The sequence below is a fragment of the Azolla caroliniana genome, unplaced genomic scaffold (genome assembly GCF_043228905.1).
Source record: "Azolla caroliniana isolate FFs.n. ecotype wild unplaced genomic scaffold, voAzoCaro1.0.p SCAF_2, whole genome shotgun sequence".
Lineage (NCBI taxonomy): Eukaryota > Viridiplantae > Streptophyta > Polypodiopsida > Salviniales > Salviniaceae > Azolla > Azolla caroliniana.
In genome coordinates, this window is record NW_028230437.1 from 25,600,018 (window position 1) to 25,616,458 (window position 16,441).

The following is a 16,441-nucleotide window of genomic DNA, read 5'->3' on the forward strand; positions in this document are numbered from 1 at the left end:
ATTGAATTTTTCTTATTATTATTATTTTTATTGTAATTATTTTTTATTTGTTTATTGTTATTATTACTTTTATTTTTATTTTTATTATTGTAGTTATTATTATTATTGTGATTATTGGAATAATTATTAGCATTATTATTGTTGTTGTTGTAATTTTTGTGTTGTTGTTATTCTAATTATTGTTGTTATTATTGTTGTTGTTGTTGTTGTTGTTGTTGTTATTGTTGTTATTGTAATTGTAATTGTTGTTGTTGTAATTGTATTTATTATTATTACATAATACATTACGTTTGATCAAGCTCAAGGATGAAACCCTCGTGCGGAGAAGAGGAGTTGGAGACATGACACATGCCTAAACCAATACACCATACGTATTCATGGGAAGGAGGTAGATGTGTGGCCACCCATAAGTGAACGGAAGTCAGACACTCTCCATAGTATGCATGCATCCAAGCAAGCTTCTTGTACGGCACACTTGATACACACACTAAATATGAGGTAACAATGCATCCAATAGACTTTAGGAAGAAGATAAATTAGATAGATGACAACTTTGAAGTCAACATAGAGGTTGTGAATAAGTCGTCTCACACAGTAGGACATCCTAATTGCATAAAAATCGAGTTACAAGTGGACGACATGAATAGCTATCTCTTAGAAGAGGCACATCGATTTAAAATACAACGATTCGAGTCAAATGGTTAATTCATGTTTCAAATTTTATCAAATATCAATGATGTGAATTGAAAAGCTTAACTAGAGCAGTATCCATATTGTTTTGTGATTTCATGTATATTTGTTACAAGAGAGAGTACTACGTCATATTTTTAGGACAATATGTGTTGTCACGAGTAATGGTTAATGGATGAATTACACCAAATATTGCCCTCACGTTATATGTTCATCGAGCTTTGGCGAATGATTTTTTCATGTTTCTATGAGCCTCGTGTGAGAATCTTGAGTTGAGGATGCTCGTATGGAACTAAATTGTGTTGGCATTCTGATTGCATATTAATTGGAAGAAATCTACCCTTGTCTTATGCATTGATAGGGTTTTTGAATATTTAGGATGGCAAGGATCCATGGTTAAAAAAGACTTTATTTTTCAAGACTTGGGATATCCATTGGGAACGAACATTATGAATGGCGAATTGATTTAATGAATGTCTTGTAAGTTAACAGGATAAGTTCATGTATTGGTAGTCACAATCTTGGCCATTTCACATACTCTTGAAGGTTGTTTGATGTATTATGGACCCCATGATATTGGATTACTTGCAATTGCGACGATGGACAAATAAGGCTCTGCATTCTATTTTGTTGCAATCTCTTCGATATTTTTTATGGAGAAAGCGGGATATGATGGAAATCACATGGGTTGTGTGGAACCATCTAGCAACCCCTCGTCGTTTGGGAGGAGTTGCAATATTGGACTTGTCGTTATATTATGGCTCATTGATTTCCATTATCGCAAGACAAGTGTTCAAACTCACAACCATAGATACCTATTTGTTTAGTATTTCGTTGAAACTAAGAGTATCATACATGGGAGGACAACGATTAAGGCATCATGATGGCATTTACTAAATTGATGAATTCCATTTAAGATTCCTCATTCTTCATGCTTTCAACACTTGATTGTCTCATGGCATGAAGCAATATTGTATTTGACATATGGAAACTCGGGGGAAGCTTTGGGATTGTCTCTAAAGCGACATGGACTACTGACGAGCAATTGCTTCTTTTGCACAATTCAAGTGGACGATAGTGCGCATTATTTCATACAATGTTTGATTGCAAGCAAGATTTGGAGTTAAATTTCTGAAATTTGGCAAGCTTTGTCACGGAGTTATTTGATTCCAAGATGATGGTGTTAGCACAATTCACACATGTTGCCCCAAAATCAAAGATGTAGATCGTTCTCCTAGTTTTGCAATACTAGGGTAATTTTGTTTATTGGAGCAAGTAGAAATACTTTCATCAGTGGAGTGTTTGTCTTACAAGCAATGTTTTTCACATGCATTTATTTTTATAGTAGTGTGTTTTCACCAAAAACAACATAGAGAGTATTATAATGATTTTCATTATTATCACTTGCATGAGATGGGATCCCATATAATATCATCAAGGGTGAGAAGTAGATAATCTATGAAACATTGATTCATCTAAAAGCATAATGATCTAAATTAGTTTCAACTATGATTTGTATTGATGGTGCAATATTGTATTTTATGCAAATAGTACCAAATTCATATTGTTGCTTACATCACAATGATATTTCCATAGGTTTATTCTTTGTGGATGCGCGATGTAATTTGAAATCCACACCATATACCAACTTTGGATAAATACTACAAACCATCTCTTACACATCAATCTTCGCTAGTTGGAATTTCACTTAATTATATTGAACCCACCATTGAAGTTGAGTTCGTTTTACAAAGGGAAGAGCTTCCAAAGTTGGTTGTCCTCTTGATGCCATGTATCAAGAATGATTGGGGCGCCTTCCTTGATGGGATGAGTAGAATCAACATGATGGTGATGAAAGAAGCCACCCGACTTCTTTTCATGCTCTGAACTAAAAATTGTCATATTGAGAAGGGTATCACTTGCAACACGTATTGTCTTGAAACCTTCTCCGAAATCTTGACTCTCTGTGAACAATATACCCTCATCCACCATACCTGGAAAGTAATCCACAAAGTAGAGCTGCCACCACATAACACAATAATGTAAGAACTTGACATGGAAGTGACATCAATATATACAATCAGATTGCATATGCTATAAAGAAGTCTAGTGTTTAGAGAGCCAAATAAAGCCATCGTTCATCTTTAGTGGTGTGTTATGATGATAGAGAATGATTTGTATGTTCCCAACTCTAATTCCAAATTAAATCCAACAAGTATGTACTGAATATATTGCATCTCTTGTATTTTTAGCTACACGAGAATGTTTGCACCTATATTGCCTTTTAGGTGTAGAAACTTGTGTTGTTTAATTTATATCTAAGTGCTCCTTTGTGGCTACAAACATGAGCTATTTTACTTAAAGCAAAGATGAGAGTTTTTTACTTGTTGGTCTTTTTCTTTCCCATGTTTAAGAGCTTGTCCAGTAGCATTGTTTATAATAGCAAATGCTGGTGAGCCATAGTTGTCAATGGTGCGTTTTCCATAAGATAGATCCTTAATCCATAACTTAAAATGCACCACATACATTAAGAAGTGTTGGAATCAACGAATATATCATCATATTGCCAATAGAAATTCATTCTCCTAACATGAATGGTGTAGATAAATATATGCATGTTTTTTCTTTTTCTAATGTACCTGGGTGGAATCATTTAAATCTGAAGGTGCCATTGAAGGAGCTTCATTGCGTATCGCAAGGTTGTAAGTTTTGTCTGCTTTGCAAAATATCTTCACTCGTTGCCTTTGAAGTAATGGGGGATACTCACGTGTGGAAGAGGCCATGCGTTCAAGTTAAATGAAAATAAAACTATGAAATTAACAAATACGAATGAATCATTAAGTTATTTGTTCCACTACTCTCACTCACTCTCTCTCACCCATTCCATAACTTCCATGCAACTTAGGCACCAATGAAGAGATCGTGGGATCCATGAAGAAACAATTGGCTACTAGATCTTCAAAACAATATAGATTGTTGGTTATTTAATTTCCAACAACATCAAGTTTCATATCTCTTAATTCCAACAATATTAAAACAATGTTGTTGTCATTGCTACAATATTGAACAATATTAAAACAATGTTGTTGTCATTGCTACAATATTGAACAATATTAAAACAATGTTGTTGTCATTGCTACAATATTGATGATGTCTTTGGGGTGGTGTCAGACAGGATGACATGAATGCAACTCTTATGAGGACAAGGTTTCGATGAAATTTTCTTGTTCTGCAACACATAATGCTCACACATACACACCTTAATAGAATATAAGAAATTACCACCACCACTGGATAGGACGAGAAAACAAAACCAAGTAGAAATAACCCAAACTTCCTTGCTAATTTATAAAGAAGACTAATGAAAGAGACCCTCTTTTTAAAATACACAATTGTTGTGAGCTCTTCGTAAAAGCTACGCGAATCCATCATTTCTCGTTTTTAAATTACACAAACACATGTATACAATATATGTGTGTGTGTGTGTGTGTGTACCAATCTTAAGCCAATTAATTTCCTAGAAAAGGATATGTATGCCAACGTAGGCATTATCCAAAATTCCTAACAACTCGCATTACCTATTTTTTTTCAACTCTAACCTAATTTATGTCTTGAAAAGGTGTTCCTAATATTATATATCATTTAAACTCGAAACTTAACTTTGCAAATGTCTATACTATTATATGAAGCAAACGATTTATTCAAGCAAGGATTAATGTGTGCAAGATAGAAACCTTCTCTCTATCACACTCTTTTTTATTGTTCGTTTGATGGTTTACATTGAATCGTTGAATTACGCTTTTTAGAGATCCCAAGTCTATTCCTCACATTGTGTACTTTTTTAAATTTAGATTTTTATGTTTATTTTCAAGGTGTTTTCAATTGCCGAATCTCTTTGTATCTCTCTTCTGTGTCATGTTTGGCATAAAGGGCAAATCAAGATGCTTTCAAATAAAAATGAAGGCTATAGTTATGTTGTGGACATTTCAGGTTTGTGAAATATGGTAGAGATTCATGTATAACTTTCAAGACAATGTAAAACATACATTGTAAGAATCAACTTTACAAATTTACTCTAGGAACCGAATAGCTAATGCTTTTAACGAAACAACACATTGCTACGTGCAAAGCTCGAAGAAGTAACATATTCCAACATTGATATAAATTGCTTGATGATGGATTGCATGCATCTGGTGGCTTGACAAGCTTGATTGCCATGTGGTTTCATGTCTCAAAGTCCCAATATTATCTATCTACAATACTTGACATGTAAAAGCAATGGGATGTGGAATTGACATTGATTATTGCCCAAAACATTGTAATCATGAATGGAGAGCATGCACGATCAAGGATGTGCTCTGCAAATATAAACTTCAGACTTTGATGATTCAATGTGTGCATCATGTTGCTTGACTTTGGTCTTCGAGCCTATAAGGGATGTTGGTGGGATACCAACAATTTCTGATATATTTCACGTGTCTTGGATTTTTGCAATCTTCGAAGTCCCAAGCCACTCCGCCTTCTTAGGAAGGAGACACATCTCAAGAGAATACGTGAGCTTAGGTGCCATGGGTCAATATTGGGCTCGCTATGGGCGCTAAAAAAGACATAATGTAATCTGCTAAACCGATGTGGGGGGTGCGAAGGGCTTCGAAAGAAGCTAGAGGTTTAAGAGGGTTAATGGGGTACAATATACCATAACCCTGAGGTTTAACCAAATTACAAGAATACCCCCTCCACCACTTCTTAAGTTCGTTAGGTTTAGCACATAGAGAGAGAGAGAAAGAGCTATTAATAGAGTTACCCCTAAGGTTTAAGTAAATTACGAGAATGCCCCTAAGGTTGGTTGACACAGAATCTTGCTAGTGCCGATCCAGAGAAAGAAAGAAAGAAAGAAAGATATATTAACGTCTTCTAAGGCCAATTTTGGCCCATGAGACAATTGGCTTACAACAAAAGAGTATTTATCCAGTCATCATAACTAAAATAAAATTAAGTAAAAAATAGAACTTAAACTAAAAGAGTTCTAGTAGTGTACAATATGTAGTATACTCGAAAGTGACTATACACTAAGCCTAATTTTATTTCCACCCAAGCCTCTCGAAAAGAAGTGGGGGGTCAAAGGGTCTTGATGTGGGTTCCAATGTAGAGAGTGCCCTAGCCATGGCTTCTAGGCGGTGTAGCTCACGTTCCCTTATTTTCAATATTGCTTCCACATCACGTCGAGTTGCTTTGAAACCCGGCACCCGAGGACGTCTGGTTCTTCTCTGGTTTTCTGCCTCATCAATGGAAAGGCCGGGTGGTGCAAGTGTGTCAGCATTCGTTCTCTCCTCAGGTTCCTGAAAAACTTCATTTGTTACATGTTCATGATCATTAGCAACATTATTGTCAACATTTTGTAACTTATTCTCTCTGTGTTGTTTTAGCTCTAGAATGTATTTGCCTAATTTCTTTATATCTAGAGTATCTAATAGTTTGGGGAGGGTGGGAGACGGACCAAGTATGTCTTGGTATTTTGCCCTTATCTCGGCATAGGTTGGACACTTGCATGTAAAGTGGTACTCATCCTCTATCTCTATGTGACATAACCTACATATCCTTTCCTCCCTAGGGACTCCACTAGTACGGCCATTTTCAATCTCAAGTTGGTGAGATGATATTCTAAGTTGTCCAATGGCAACCCTTAGTGCATGTGGTAAGAATACATCTAGATATTTTGGCCGTGTGATAAAACCTAACTCAGAGAAGTGCATGAAGTGTTTCTTATAGTACGACATTTTAGATGGGAGTGGCTCTAGTGGGGTGATCCATTTACATCGAGTGTAAATTTGCCATATTTCTTGGCGTATTACTTTATTGCGGTCCTCATGAGAGATTAAGGTGTTATCACTCGTGTGGTTGTACCTAAGGGGAGGTAGGTTATTAATGTCTAGACCATTCGCAAGAAGCCAACTCACCATCATGCCATACCATGAGCTAGTATAGCCGGACTCATTCAATGATCGAGAGGCCTTAAAGGCTTGATGAGATATTCTATCATGTGGTTGGCTATGTATCCTATCAATGAAGACTACAAGTTGAAAAAGTGCCTCTACTAGCATTGGGGGTAACGTGAACTCGGCCCTAATAATGACATGTGGTACAGTCGATTTGCTTCGGAGTTGGCGTGATAGCATCATCACCAATGGTCTCTTTAATTGCGTCCACATGAAAGATGGTAATCCTGGAGCCCAAACCGCTGATGCATACATGAGGGAGGGGGTCACTAATGAGTCAAAGAGCCACCCTTTAGTCCGTGGCTCTTGAAAGTGTGCTTGGTGGCATTGTCTCTCTAGGAGTGAGAGGGATGCATGTCCTCTCGTGAGTCTATCCTTCGCTGCATGTGTCATCGAAAATTTACCTGAGCGGGCACTAAAAGTGACTCCGAGATAGACGTATGATCCAACCACCTCGACTGGGCTATGGGAGATAGTTAGGTGACACTTAGCTCTAACTTGGGCCGATGTGTGGAAGATAAGGACTTTTCCCTAGATTCACTACCAATCCTCGTTGTACACAAAAGTCATCTAAGGCATTAAGGTGCCTCTGTAGGTCATGTTTGGATTCAGAGAGCAAAACTATGACATCCGCATAGAGCAAGATACGAACCTGCGTATCCCCAAGGACCACTCCGGTGCCTCCCTCACGAGCAATAAAATCTGTGATCTCATCAATGTAGATTCCAAAAAGTGTCGGTGATAGGGGGCAACCTTGTTTTACACCAATAGTGCTAGTGAAACGATTAGATAGGCCACCTGGGCATCGGACACACCCGGACACTTGTTCATATAGTGCGTAGATGGCCCATACCATATCATCTGGTATCCTCAAGCTTTTAAGTCTATTAAACAACCAACCGCTCTCTAGGGACTGTGTCACCCAAAACCCAAAACCCAAAACTCCTAAACCCTAAACCCTAAACCCTCTCTAGGGACTGTGTCAAAGGCTTTGCGGAAGTCCACAAAACGACAAGAGACAGAGACAGACAAACAAACAGACACAGAGACAGACAGACAAACAGACACAGAGTACGCCATGGAAGCTTCCCCGTATGGTGATTATGCGGAGGTCCTCCGTGGCTCCGAAGCTCTCGTGCAGTCCGTGATGTCTTTGTGGGATTCCTCGCACGACTCTTTCCATGCTTTCCGAGTTCGAGACCTCGCTTTGTCTCTCGCTGCTGAAGAAGGATTGTCTACAGACCAGAAGAAAATCGTAGGACATTTCTCTGTCTCTGCACCCGCTGATTTTGGTTCCAGATTCTCCAAAGAAAGAAGGAAAAAAGAAAGGAATCTTGGGAAAAATGAGAAGTTTCAAAAATGAAAATGGAAACCTTGAGATAATAGAAAAACTAGAAAAACAAATAATAGACAGAACGAACAAGGATCTTGAAAGAAAGAAGGAAAGAAAGAAATGCCTGAAATTCTTGCTACATATGATTGTTTATTTGATTGATAACGTGCACGCAGCTTAAGAAAGATCATTAAAAAGTAATGACTGCAAATGGTTGATTGTTGTTCAAGTGTGACAGCTTCTTTGAAAGAAAAAATGTATATGCATGCTGTTGTTTGTTTTGCTATCCCTGCCATACCATAAGCCTGATGAAAGAAGTAAAAATGATGAATTGATGAATCAAAAAGAAAAAAGACCATGTTGCATATGCTTATTTTTATGCTGCATTTTATTTGATTGTTCTATAACATGTTTGAGACGGATGGATAGAAAGAAAGAAAGAGAAAAAGAAAAGAAAACCGTGTTACATATATGATTGATTATTTCTGATGGTTGATGCATAGAAAGTGAGTAAAAAGAAAGAAAATTTATAATGCATATGAATCATGTAGTATCAAAGAAAAAAGAAAAGGAATTCATGCTATCTATTATTCATTTCGTCTGGCTAAATGGATGCTCTCTAGAAGAATCAAAGTATCCTTTATGGTCATATTTTTGGTGGAAACTTCAAAATGGTCATAAGTTTTTTGCTATTCCCCAAATGCTCTCGTGTGACCCAGTAAAAAAGGTTGAATTGACCATGTAACTGCTCAAATAGTGCATGTAATTGAGTAAAAGGGATAAGTTGGCCATATTACTGCTCAAGTAGAAGATATAATTGCAATTTTTGGGGAATTGAACCAGGGGCATTCGAGGAAATAACAGAAACTCAGGAGTAGTTTTGGGATTTTTACGAGTATATTTAATAGAGCATGCCATTTTGAACTTCTTATTTGCAGGTAGAGTTGGCAGCTTTATTGCATGACATAGGTGAGTGGACTGTTGTAATCATTGAATCAATTGAATGAACTCCCATTTCTCATGATCTTTTATTTTTCTTATTTGTTATTGATTACAGATGATCATAAGTATTCACACAGGTGAGAGCTACATTCTGAAGCTTAATTTTTTAAAATGCATTATTATAATGGAAAAACATGGCACTTGATGCAATCCGAATTTGATCCTTCCATATGCATTGATATTTTTTGTGATTATCAATTAAGTTGCTGTTGCTTAAACAATAGAAAACACTAGTTGCAGCTCCTTCTAATTTATTATTGGAGATTGACCGGTGGTGTTTGGGAAAAAAAGGAAAACTGTGTGTTATATTGAAGGTTTTCTCTGTGGGTTTATGGTTGGTTATGTCTATACATGTTTTTGAATCAGAAAAGAAGAGCATCTGACAGCACAGGAACTTCTGATGCATTATAATATATCAGTACCTATAATTGAATCAATTATGTATATCATACATAACATGGGTAAGAATAGTCTTCATCGATACATGGCGAATACTGAAATGGTTTAGTTGTTAACAATATATTTGTTTTTTCTTTAAGGTTTCAAAGATGAAATGGCTGGGTCATGTAATTCTAACAATATGATAGAATTTGGAATTGTACAAGATGCTGATCGTCTTGATGCGATGGGAGCAATTGGCAAGTATTATTCCTTCGTTCTCCGATATTTTTTGAAACATTATATTTTGGTAATTCATAGTAAACATTATCAAACCAATTCTTCAATAAACCTTAGCTAAAGGCTATTTACTTTTCAGGTATTGCACGTTGCTTCACATTTGGTGGCAGCAAGAATAATCTTATTTATCATCCAAATATTGAACCATGCATTAATTTAACAAAAGAAGAGTACATGAATCAAGAAAGAAAACAAACATCGTTGAACCACTTCCATGAAAAACTCCTGAAGCTGAAAGACTTGATGAAAACAAAGGTATAAAACTCATTTAAGATTGTTTGCTGTTAAATCGAAAAATTTATCATGCTATTTGGCATTTTTCTTAGTTTAACATTGTTTGACCGTTCAAAGGCTAAACATTTGATTGCGTATTAAACTAGTGTCATCCAGCTGTTCGAATTTGTTGATGGGAGAACCATAAATATTTCATTTCCATGTTTATAAAACAATGAAAGTTAGAGAGTTGAAACTAGGTCTAGTTCTACAACATAATAAGCTTTATTAATGGATGCATCCATCATGAAATCCTGGAAACGATAAAGATGTGTTATGAATTGATCCTTCCACTTTCACTCCACAAGAAGCATCTGTATTCGAAACATGTATGAAATTCTTTCCTTGTATAGGACACTCCATTTTCCATTGTTAGCAATTCTATATATATTAGTAATGATGTGATGCGATGTACATTCTATGTAAGTTTACATAGCCTTGTCTTATTCTTCCTAGTTAAATGTAAATATACGTTTGGTCTCACAAAGTGATTCATATATATACTCATTTTGTCTTTTTCCACAGGCTGGTAGAAGAAGGGCAGACGGTAGACACAAATTTATGGAAGATTTTCTCACAGAATTCTATGGGGAATGGCAAGGGAAGCTCTAATCTTACATTATCGACAAACTACTTGACTCTTTGACATTTCTTATCTGTGCTCTTGTGTCGACTTGGTTTAGATTTTTTGGTTTGTTTAAATTCTATGTCCATATTTCCCCATTTTTGTATACACAAACTTATGGAAGATTTTCTCACTTTTTGATCTCTGCAATATTGACAAACTGCTTATTGAAGGTTTACATTCTTAGGTTTCCATTTGTCACGTTGTTAATAATATGATGTTGGACAATTCCTATTTCAATGGGCTTTACGAAGTTTAGATTTCATTCATGTAAGTTAAAGGAAGAGGATTAAAGATTGGTTATGGGAAAGAATATAACACTTGCAAAAGGTAAAAGAAACAATGATTACCTTTGAGAGAACAGTGTGGAAAGAATAAGAAGTATGGATGTTTTGTGAACAGTTGATCTTTCAAGACTCAATATGTGACTTCAGCAATTTGTTGTTTCAATGCTTCTATGGAGATTTTGTTCATGATATTCCTTTACCCTAATGGTAAGTAATAATACTGTCAATGAAACAATCACTGGTCCAAATTCTGAAAAGCAAAGGTGAAAGAGTGACATGTTATTTTAAGTTGGGCTAACGTTGAAGTGGGATTTCGGTTCAAACTATCATGATAAGGATGGAGAATATCAATGTAACTCTAATACAATCCACTATTTATATGTTTCAATCTAAGTGGTTCTTTAACACTCTGCATCATTCATCCTTGGTCTGCCTATGTGGATCTTTATCTTCTCCTAATACTTCTCTCAAGAACATTGCTTTAGTGTGCTAGCTTTCCTATTTAGTCTTGCCACACACATGTGCCACCCTTATTCTTGATTCGTTGATGATTTTCAGCCTTGAGCTCTCTCAAACAATCCCATTGATATTCTAAGTTACACTAGATCATATTGAGTGTGCTAGGTCGAGAGTTGGGAGTGATGAAGGAACTAACCCTAATGTCAACACTTTCTATCTATTCACATCAATAAGGCCTATGTTAATCCCCTTTCTCTTAGAAGGTAATAACAATGTAACTTCTTGATTAATGAATGATTGGTTCGCCCATTTCATGCTTATTGTGGGCATTCATTTATAAGCCTCTTAGGTCCATCCCATGAACTAACAAGGTTCAATTGTTTAACTGTACAATGCCCTCATGCCATTTGATATCTCTTAAGCCTTCTTTATACATTAATAGATGATCTCCATTTGCATTGTGCTCTCTTGCAAACCCACAACTAGGGAGAACTTTGGGTAAAGTAGGAGTTATTAGGTGAAAATTTGTTTAGTTTAATTTATATAAAACATTTAGAAATAGAGTGGAAGAATGCAACTTGATTATCACTATCCCAATTGACAAGGGGGAGAAGAATGTGTTAACTGCATCTGAACAATATATGGGCTCGAGGCACCAAAACTTGTTTAGAGAGGTCATGAGTGGCTACAATCAATTTAATTTTTTTGATCCATACTAATGCTAATCATCTTTTTTAATGATTAATTGTGTGCGGTGTTTGGAAAAACTAGGTAATTGATAGCCGTTTTGTGCAACTTGTGTGCAAGAAATTCCCCTTCTCAAACATTGTAATTAATACCACATCTTACAGTTTGAGGCAGAAAAAGACATCACCACTTGAGTAGCTTCTTTGACTAAGATGTTATCATTTACATCAAAACTACTCTGCCCTAGCCTAATCGGCGCCTTGCGTTCACAATTATCCCATGCATTTCATGTGATTATATATTATTAACACCTCTCAACATATATTGACTTTTGTAGCTTACGTGGCAAAGAGTTTTATTTTCCACTTAAGAGATTTCCTTGGAGGCACGTGACCATTAAAGAGTTTAGACAACTGTGTTCCATGTGGTTTCTATATTCTTTTGAATTCTTTTTGAAATCCTATAGATCATGTCCATTTCTTTCCAAATCATGTCAATTGTGACAATATTGAAATACCATATACCCTTGAAACATTTTTCCTCAACTATGAGCTATGAAAACATTAATCTCACTTATCAATACTAGATCATGATATGACCAATAACTTTCATGCTCAACATTAGTAGTAACCAACAACCAATTTGTGAGGAATATGAACCATAATCTTTCTTAGGACAAATGTAGATATAAAATAATTCTCAATACTTAGTACTTAACAATATCCACAAATCCCAAAAATAAAGACCAATCAATTACTCCTATCTAATAATGCAATGCTAGAAGTTGCACATGTGGATTGCAAATCATAGTGAATCCATCAATTCTACAATGTTTCCATCCATAGAAACATGCATTCACAAACAATGAACTTGCTTGAATAAATATAAAATGAGCATTAGCATTACCTTAGAGCATATAGATAAGCTTTTGTTCTATGATAGTCAAGTGATAAGTTGAGCTTTACCTATAGGAGAAACCATTGGGGGGCATGTATTGTCATACAAGGTCATTTGCAATGGCATCAAGGTAGGAATGCCATCATGTTGTTTGTCCTTCAAGTTTTGTCTTCAAGTATGCAAAAAATATGCTAAGAAGATAATATATGTGACATCATATTTTAACCACTAGTTGGGGTCCCCACATTAGACGACCACGCGGTCAACCCTCCCAAATCTAGTCTCAAACCCATAACTCTTTATCACTTACTTGTAGGATACAAAATCATACACACATGAGCTCACCCCGAGACTAAGTAATCCGATAGCATTCCTCCATAGATTAGTCTTTGGCATAGATAGTATGAAAAAATGCAACCAACGTTTGTTGGAAAAAGTAACATTGAGAATATGGGACAAGAAACGATTAACAATTGCCATATGAATAAGCGAGTCTCTTCAACTCGAGTTAGATTAAATAAATGGAACATGTTCACATAATTGCCATACTCAAATAGAGTGTTGGATGTATCTACCATGTGTTGCTTTCAATTAGGCCCATTACCATCATATGGCTCCATGATAATAATAAAAAGCATCGTAACATGCGTCATTCATGAAATAAGGAAAGTGGAATCAAGATTAATGGTAGGATTTGACACTCACCCACTTGTCTAAAGCCTTTGCTAGGGTCATATGACATGTAGAAACATTATGAAAGGGTTTCAAATGGAAATGCTTACATCAACGTGGATAGGGGAAAATATGTGTGTTGTCAATAGACAAGTAACATGGTGTATTGGTTCCTAGGTAGTAGCAAAATTAGTAATGATTATTCTTATAATCTACAAACATAAATCACAAAAAAAAAATGCAATATGTAGCAAACATTTTATTCTTCTATGACTCCTCAAGTGCTCATATTGTATTCTAAGTGGGCACCTTATCTATACACTAAGTAATAAGAATGTTTTACATCAATATTTACTTGTTACAAGGAGCAATTTTTGTTTTGTTTTCTTTTGAGGAGCTTGAAGAGTTTAGCATGTCAAATACAAAATTATAAGATGCACGACCAATTGTGCTATTAGCATTGGAGAACATCTCAAATAAATTATTGAACCTTTTTGTTTTCCGTTCCATCAATTATGTATTTCATATCAAATTTGTCATGAGAAAGGTACTCGATTGGAGTGGGCTCATGCCTTTTGTTAATATTTAAGGCATTTCGCCTACATTTGGGCCCGATGTATAAAGGTATTGAAGTGAATGTAAAAGAAATGTATGACATGGAATTTGCTCACATGGGCAATTTATGTTAAAGCTATAATAAATTTGATTTCCATATGATATATCATGTGATCATTTGTAGCAAAAGCCAAGAGTCACAAAGTATTGTAATAAAGATTTCGATATGTAGATTAAATGCATACACAAGGAAGTGCTTACAAGTGTTTCAAAATCATTTTGGGAAGGATTCATGAGCATCAATTAGTCAGGAGGAATATAAAAGAGAAAGATAATCACGTGTTAAGAGGACGAGAAATCGTTTTAGACATTATAAAAAACATGCTTGAGCCTTTGCAAAAGATTGTTGTAATTGTGAAGAATGGAAGTGATCCTCGGTTGCATGTCAATGAAGGTTTTCCGAGAATAAATAAAATAAAAACCAACTCTCTCTTAAAATTCCAAGTTCATTTATGCACCGAAAACAAAAGCAGATTTTGAAGAGGTTATTCGGATTCGGAGAGATTTTGCTTTGAAGTGTGGAAGGGTATGAAGAACTAGATAAATTGACAGCAAGAGAATGTTGACTAATGGATGTGTGTAGAAACACCGTTTCTCTAGGTTCATGCGGTTGACATGTTTGCTAGCACTCGACTACATCTCGAGAAAAAAAATGCGGGTTTTTGAGGGAATGTTACATGGTATTTTCTTTTTAATGATAGCAAGCTAGAAACAAAATGCATGGACTTTTCAACGAGTTTCCATTGCATTGATTTATAAAAGCGTCTTATGTCTATGCATATGTGCGGACGATTAACGAAAATGTTTTTGAATGGACGCCTAAACATTGTTTTGGATCGAATGTGTGTCCGATGAAAGGATATGATACACATGTGGAGAATCCATGCATATCAATAGAGGCTCATCACATGAATTCAATGCAGATATGAAAGCGAAAGAGCACCCGGGGGCCGACTCGAGTTTCTACTGTCTCAGTGAAGAAACCCGAGGAGTGCCGGTTGAGAGTATGCATCTGGCGTCTCTCTTAAGTTTCACACCCCCTAGTCACTAAAGTCGCCGTAAACCAGAAAAGACCTAGGGGACATGGTAGGAAGCATTGGAGTCTCGGGGGTCATGAGACTCGGGCCAAAGCCTCTCTGAGAAGAAGAAGAAGAAGAAGAAGAAGAAGAAGAAGAAGAAGAAGCATCGGAATCTCGGGGTCTCTATGTCCGTGTGTGCCTGGCAAAAGTCGGTTGGGTGTCCGTCTCTTTTTCCGGTGAAGTATCTCCGGGAAGAAGCATCATCCACCCTTCTCTCTCTCTCTCTCTCTACCTTATCTGAATATTCCCTCCCTCTTGCTTTACCCTCTCTCATCTCACTCTCTCTCTCATCACTCTCCCTCTCATCTCTCTCTCATCACTCTCTCTCCCACTCATCTCTCTCTCATCACTCTCCTCTCATCTCTCTCTCTCTCTCATCACTCTCCTCTCTTCTCTCTCTCTCTCATCACTCCCTCTTATCTGAATATTCCCTCCCTCTTGCTTTACCCTCTCTCATCTCAGTCTCTCTCTCATCACTCTCCCTCTCATCTCTCTCTCATCACTCTCTCATCTCTCTCTCTCTCATCACTCTCTCATCACTCTCTCTCCCTCTCATCTCTCTCTCATCACTCTCCTCTCTTCTCTCTCTCTCATCACTCTCCCTCTCATCTCTCTCTCTCTCTCATCACTCCCTCTCATCTCTCTCATCTCACTCCCTCAGACCCTCTTATCTCTCTCTCTCTCTCATCTCACTCACTCACTCTCTCTCTCTCTCTCATCTCTCTCTCTCTCTCTCTCTCTCTCTCTCTCTCTCTCTCTCTCTCTCTCTCGGAGCTCTACTTTGAGCTCTCCCTCATCCAGATCTCTGCACAAAAACCCCTTCCCCAAACAAACAAATTTTCCATGCGCCAATCCGTTCTTTGCTCCACACCTTCACTCTCCTCAATGTGGGCCTCTCTTTTAGCCCTCATCTCTTACTCCTTCCATCTGCACAGAAGCACACGCATTGCTTCCTCCCGCCTGTACCGAAACTCCAGAATTCCCCATCCCTGCACACAAAAATTCTAATCTCTCTTCCTCGGAAACCCTAATTTCTTAATTTCTTCACAAAAAAAGAAGAAACAACTAACTCCCGCCCTTTTGCAAAACCTCACGATTTCGCGCTGCACAAACAAAGCCAGCCCCCCCCCCCCGAATTGCTTTAGAAA

At 36.8% G+C, this 16,441-nt stretch overlaps 2 protein-coding genes across 2 annotated transcripts; one reads left to right on the top strand and one right to left on the bottom strand.

Moving 5' to 3' along the window:
- Nucleotides 1-2,186: 2,186 nt before the first annotated feature.
- Nucleotides 2,187-4,024, bottom strand: LOC147867828 (ricin B-like lectin EULS3). Its single transcript, XM_087315639.1, has 4 exons — nucleotides 3,950-4,024; nucleotides 3,330-3,498; nucleotides 3,075-3,197; nucleotides 2,187-2,709 (listed from the first exon to the last, which is right to left on the bottom strand). Exons 2-4 carry the CDS (start codon nucleotides 3,471-3,473, stop codon nucleotides 2,437-2,439), a joined length of 540 nt encoding a protein of 179 aa, XP_087171765.1. The 5' UTR covers nucleotides 3,474-3,498; nucleotides 3,950-4,024; the 3' UTR covers nucleotides 2,187-2,436.
- A 3,679-nt stretch (nucleotides 4,025-7,703) lies between these two features.
- Nucleotides 7,704-10,996, top strand: LOC147867829 (Metal-dependent phosphohydrolase). Its single transcript, XM_087315638.1, has 7 exons — nucleotides 7,704-7,941; nucleotides 8,958-8,988; nucleotides 9,077-9,098; nucleotides 9,388-9,482; nucleotides 9,561-9,659; nucleotides 9,779-9,954; nucleotides 10,498-10,996. Exons 1-7 carry the CDS (start codon nucleotides 7,765-7,767, stop codon nucleotides 10,582-10,584), a joined length of 687 nt encoding a protein of 228 aa, XP_087171764.1. The 5' UTR covers nucleotides 7,704-7,764; the 3' UTR covers nucleotides 10,585-10,996.
- The last annotated feature ends 5,445 nt before the right edge of the window (nucleotides 10,997-16,441 follow it).